This window comes from Pygoscelis adeliae, unplaced genomic scaffold (assembly GCF_000699105.1).
Source record: "Pygoscelis adeliae isolate BGI_AS28 unplaced genomic scaffold, ASM69910v1 Scaffold63, whole genome shotgun sequence".
In the NCBI taxonomy this organism is placed as follows: domain Eukaryota; kingdom Metazoa; phylum Chordata; class Aves; order Sphenisciformes; family Spheniscidae; genus Pygoscelis; species Pygoscelis adeliae.
In genome coordinates this window covers 232241-238124 of record NW_008824414.1, presented here as the reverse complement: position 1 = coordinate 238124, position 5884 = coordinate 232241, and the positions used below count along the sequence as shown (strand labels likewise).

General features: G+C 57.5%; 1 protein-coding gene across 1 annotated transcript in view; it reads left to right on the top strand.

The window, feature by feature from the left end:
- The window catches only part of ITGB2 (integrin, beta 2 (complement component 3 receptor 3 and 4 subunit)), a 6337-nt gene extending 808 nt beyond the window's left edge, over positions 1-5529 (top strand). The window contains exons 3-15 of the mRNA XM_009320762.1: positions 4-166; positions 356-526; positions 771-1012; positions 1373-1528; positions 1730-1825; positions 1966-2055; positions 2391-2531; positions 2803-2987; positions 3794-4038; positions 4304-4523; positions 4693-4898; positions 5011-5177; positions 5464-5529. Of these exons, the coding sequence (XP_009319037.1) occupies positions 4-166; positions 356-526; positions 771-1012; positions 1373-1528; positions 1730-1825; positions 1966-2055; positions 2391-2531; positions 2803-2987; positions 3794-4038; positions 4304-4523; positions 4693-4898; positions 5011-5177; positions 5464-5529 (2148 nt within the window). The remainder of the gene's footprint in view (positions 1-3; positions 167-355; positions 527-770; positions 1013-1372; positions 1529-1729; positions 1826-1965; positions 2056-2390; positions 2532-2802; positions 2988-3793; positions 4039-4303; positions 4524-4692; positions 4899-5010; positions 5178-5463) is intronic.
- Positions 5530-5884: the final 355 nt, after the last annotated feature.

The following is a 5884-nucleotide window of genomic DNA, read 5'->3' as shown; positions in this document are numbered from 1 at the left end:
GAGCCAGACTCGATCCGCTGCGACACCATCGAGCAGCTGCAGCAGAGGGGATGCCCACACAATGAGATTGAGTTTCCAGGCAATGATATTACAAAGACACAGAACAGTCCCTTAAGCAATGACACACAGCTGACTCCCCAGGAGGTGCACCTGAAACTGAGGATAGGTACGGTCTGTCTGACTTCCCAACACCCTTCTGTTTGTCCCCAGGCTCAGCTGAGATGCGGCGGCAAGTTGCAGCCCACATTTCTTCCCCTTTTCTTCCAAAAGAGAGGAGGATCCCAGCGGGGGGTGGGTGATGGGGCAAGATATGAGCCACAGCATGGCAGCTGATCCCAGCATCCCTGTCCCACAGGCCAGCCCGCTGTATTTGAGGTGAAGTTTCGCCGGGCCATGGGATACCCCATAGATCTCTACTACCTCATGGACCTCTCCTACTCCATGCTGGATGACCTGGAGAAGGTGAAGAAGCTGGGAGGGGAGCTGCTCAGGGCGCTGGAGAGCACCACCCCTTCTCGCCGCATAGGTGAGCCTATCTCTGGCACAGGACCCTGGCACAGCTGTTTGCTGCCGGGAAGAGCTGTGGAGCTGGAGCGGGATGCAGGCAGCAGGCAGCATGACCCGTCCTCTGCCAGGCTGGAGAGTGTGCCAGGGCAAGGGATGTGGACACGTACATGGGGGCCAGCGGATTGTCCATGCCCTGTGCTGCAGGGACTCCTGCTGGTCCCTGTCTGCCCCTGCCCCTGACGCTGCAGTCCTGGATGCTCTAGGGTTTGGCTCCTTTGTGGACAAGACAGTGCTGCCCTTCGTGAACACACACCCCGAGAAGCTGCAGAACCCCTGCCCCAACAAGGACAAGGAATGCCAACCTCCCTTCGCCTTCAAGCACATCCTCTCGCTGACCGACAACGCCAAGAAGTTCGAGAGTGAAGTGGGGAAGCAGTTTATCTCGGGGAACCTGGATGCCCCAGAGGGGGGGCTGGATGCCATGATGCAGGCAGCAGTGTGCGGGGTGAGTCCCCACATTCACCGCACTGCCGGCAGCTGTGGGCAGTCGTGAGGGCTGCGACCTGCTCTCACGCACTGCCTCACCTCCCTCAGGGGGTGGCTCTGCCCCTCTCCGTGTGGGCTCTGGAAGCCCATCGTATATAAGTCCTGATTCGGCAGCAGGGCAGGTTACTCTGGGGGGGTACAAGAGAGCATCTTACCCCAGCTTCCTGACCCTGATCTCCTGTAACCCTCCTCCTCCGTGTCCCCTGCCCCACATCAGAGCCGACAGGAGACTTGCTGTGCTTTGGCAAGGGCCGTACCATGTCCACTGGCACCGTCCTCCTACCCCTGCTCAGGGACAGGTCTCTGTGCCGCCTTGCAGGACTTGATCGGCTGGCGCAATGTGACCCGCTTGCTGGTGTATGCTACCGATGACGGCTTCCACTTCGCTGGTGACGGCAAGCTCGGGGCCATCCTGACCCCCAATGATGGCCAGTGCCACTTGGAGGACAACATGTACAAAAAGAGCAATGAGTTTGTAAGTACCCAGGGGCTGCTCGGCAGCTCTGCACCCTCAGCCTTGCTCCCCCAGGCAGAAAAAAAAAGTCACATAAAAAGCCTGTTGCTGAGACCACAAGGTCACCATAATCACCATAATTTGGGCCACGAAACCCAAACTGTCCACCCTTCTGCTCATGGGGGAGATTACACTGAGCATGGCGTCCCTCTCCCCACCTAGGACTACCCGTCTGTTGGCCAGCTGGTCCAGAAACTTGCTGAAAACAACATTCAGCCCATTTTTGCTGTCACCAGTAAGATGGTGGATGTTTACAAGGTAAGGAGACTTCAGATGGTCCAAGTGCCTCTCATCCCTCCCCAGGAGGACAGAAACACCTGTGTGTGTCCTCCTGCTGCTGCCCACTGCTCCGCAGTCACACAGGGGGCACCGCTTACCTCTTTGCTCTCCATTGGCAGAAACTCAGTGAGATGATCCCAAAATCAGCGGTGGGAGAGCTGAACGAGGACTCCAGCAACATCATTGAACTCATCCAGGTGGCCTACAATGTAAGTGCTGGAGGAGACTGTGTTTCACTTATCTCACAGGGCTCGGAGCATGGAAAGGTTCCCATCGTGTGTCCTCACCATCAGAGAGCAGTTGGGACCAGGGCTTTGAGGACAGGACACGCTGAGTCCCTCTGCCCACAACAAGCAAGAGGTTCCTTCCTCTCCAATGCTATCACCTGCCTTTCCAGAACCACCCCAGGCAGCTGAGACCCCAGCCTGGGGTGCTCCCTGCCCCTATCCCCTGGGCTGGGGGGAAGCCCTGACCTGCAACCCCACACTCTCTTGCTTTGGTATCCTCTTGGATTGATGGCACTTTCTCCACTGTTTCCCCACAGAACCTCTCCTCGCGGATCATCCTGGACCACTCCACCCTGCCAGATGTCCTGGATGTCAAATATGACTCCATATGCAGTAAGGACAAGGTCATCTTGGACGAAGCGAGAGGGCAGTGCGACAATGTCAAGATCAACGATGAGGTATGTCCCCCCGTACTGGGAATGCCCTGCAGCTCGCAAGGTTCCTGATGCCCACCCTGTTTAACGGCAGGAACCCAGCCACCCAGCCTGTTGTTCCAGGCTTTCTGTTTACACGAATTTAATGCCAAGAGTGTCCAAAATGCTGTGTGATGGGGGAATCCTCTGTTGCGCTGGATGTGCATGTGCTCAGCCTGGGGCCGATACCACCCTCCAACTGCTGAAGTTACCTGACGGCCTCTGGCCCTTCCCTTTCTCACTCTGCACTTTCTAGGTCATCTTCAAAGTGAAGGTCACGGCCAAGGAGTGCATCAAAAGCCAGTCCTTCACCATCCGGCCGCTGGGCTTCACAGACACTCTCACCGTCCACCTGGACAGCAACTGCAACTGCAACTGCAACGAGCAGCCTGACCCAACCGCCTGCAGTGGGAAAGGCAGCATCATCTGTGGGATCTGCAGGTACATGCTGTCCCCCCAAAACACTGTTTCAAATACTGTCAGAGCTGGGGAGCTGCTGGGAGAGGGCCAAGCCAAGGGCAGCTGCATGGTGCACTTTTTTCCTCCAAGCACCTCTGTGCCTGGAGAACATGGGACCAGGTGAGGGCTCAGCAGAGGGGTGTACAGCAGAGGGGTGGCGATCAGTCATGGCCTGGCTCTGCAGCTTTGCACCAATTTTCTTATTCAGAGAGGCGGTTTACGTTCATGGAGACAGGGGACACAATGAGCTCTCTCTTCTGTTGGTGGAGTCTCTGCTGCTTTCCTAAGGGCATCCACCCACTCACCCGTCCATCCAACTATCCAACCATCCATCCAGCTATCCAACCATCCACCAACCCACCCATCGAGCAGACACAGATTTCTGTAGAAATCTCTCAAAATCCCACTTCAGGGTTGTAGTTCACACAGGTCTTTAAGTGCAATTATTGCTTCATGGCCCCTCGGTGACAGGGAGAGGAAAAGTCTGAGTTTCCTCAGGAAATACTCAGATCTCCTTGGCAAGGGTTTGGAAATTATAAATATAACAATAATTTCTGGGCAACCATTTGGTATTGTAAATATGACCAGCGGGGAGAGCAGTGTTTCTGAGGTTGCCTCCTGATCAGCTGCCTTGCTCCAGCACAGAGTTAGCACCAACATGCCATGGTTGGGTTTTGGCAAGGCTGTCCCAGATTTGCTCTGATTTGGCTGAGGTCTGAGCCCCACACGTGCCCCACAGCATTTCTTGTGGCCGCTGACCCAGGCTCACTCCTGTCCTTTGATGGCAGCTGCAATTCAGGCTACACGGGGAAGAACTGCGAGTGCGAAACCAAAGGCAAGACCAGCAAGGAGCTGGAGGGCAGCTGCCGGAAGGACAACAGCTCCGTCATCTGCTCGGGGCTGGGGGACTGTGTGTGCGGGCAGTGCATCTGCCACACCAGTGACGTGCCTGACAAGCAGATCTATGGCACCTTTTGTGAGTGCGACAACATGAACTGCGAGTTTCACAACGGCTCCCTCTGCGGCGGCAAAGGTAGATGGGCCTGCGTGATGTGTTCTCCACCAGGGCACTGTTTAGAAAGATCAAATCCCCAGGGAGATGCTGCCTTTCCCTGCCAAAACCCAAGTGGGTGGATATGGGGGTCCTGGGTCCCACCACACCGGCCTGCAGGACCTCCTCGACCATCCCATGGAAGGTGGCATGGAGAGCGCAGGGTGGGTGATGCTCTCCAAGCACAGGCAGAGGGAGGGCAACCTGGCTGTCTGTAGATCCTGGTCTGAAAGGTCTTCCTCTGCAGACCGCGGGAGATGCGACTGTGGAGAGTGCAAGTGCTTGCCCGAGTACCAGGGCAGCGCCTGCCAGTGCAAGAAGTCGACGGACGGCTGCTTGAACATCCGTGGCAACGAGTGCAGCCACCGCGGGACCTGCCACTGCAACCGCTGCCAGTGCCGGGGGGGATACCAGCCCCCCTTCTGCCAGGAGTGCCCCGGCTGCCCCTCGCCCTGCGGCAGATATGTGTGAGTGACACGCGTTGAGACGGCACGGGGGGCGGCGGGGATCTCCCCCACCTCCCAGGCAGGTGCAAGGCAAGCCCTGCCTGTGCTTGGGCAGAGCCCAGCTGCAGCCAAAGCCAGGTGAGAGGGCCTCTGCCCCTGCAGAAGTGAGCTGTGGCCGCCTGTTTTGCAGCTCCTGTGTGGAGTGCAAGGCTTTCCTGAGCGGCCCCTTCGAGAAGAACTGCTCCCAGGTCTGCTCCAACATCCAGGTGACTGAGAAGTTGACAGGGGTGAGCAGGCAGTGCAGGGAGAAGGACTCCCACAACTGCTGGATCTCCTTCCGCATGGTCCAGGAAGACGGCGAGGAGATGTACAGTGTCATCGTCGATAGAAAAAAAGGTACCCCAGCCCTGCTCCTCCTGCCCCTCTGCACGCAGGCTGCTGGCTCTGCCATGGTGGCCTCTCCGCCTTGCCGGGGGCTGCAGCCGGACACCATTTGTCTGCCCCACAGAGTGCCCGGAGCCTCCCAACATCGCGCTGATCGTGGGAGGCACCATCGCCGGCGTGGCCCTCATCGGCCTGGTGCTCCTGCTGATCTGGCGGCTCTTGACAGAGCTGTTTGACCGCCGGGAATACCGCCGGTTCGAGAAGGAGAAGTCCAAGGCCAAGTGGAACGATGTAAGAGAGCCCGTCCGTGGCAGTGGGGTGTGCTGGGACGCTCACGTACATGTGGTGGGGACACCTGGAGGGGACATCCTCTCCAGAGGCAGCCATGGCAGACCTGAGCCCTCCCCACCGGCTAGTTCCGCAGCCTGGCTGGATTTTGCAGTGGGCTAAAGCAACCTGTGGGCTTTTCTGCCAATGCTGTCTGCACCATTGACACTGGGAGGGGTGGACTGGGTAACGCTCTGCTGAAAATCCAATACAGCACAACAACACGGGCCTCTCACCTCTCTCCCTCCAGGCTGATAACCCCCTCTTCAAGAGTGCTACCACCACGGTCGTGAATCCCAGGTTCAATGGGCAATGAAGTGGAGCAACGCCTGGCAGTGCTAGGATCCACCATTAAATAAGGAAATGCCAAGCTAAGGAAACCTCAAACTAAGGCTCCCACCTCCTCTTCTTTTTCCTGTTGGTTTGTTCCCTTCTTCCAAGAGGCCACCAGCGTGTCAGGCACTGGCTGAGGGGCCTGCACCATGCCTGTCTCCTGGTGCAGCGCTCGATGGTTGCGTTAGTGGAGCTGGGAGAAGGGAAGAGACACAGCTTTGCCATGGATGTGACTGCAGAGCAGGTCTCACCAGTGGGCACACACAACGGCTCCCATACCAGTTACCAACTGTCTCAGCTCTTGATGCTAGCTTTGCCTTCTGGCAGGAGCTTCGGAC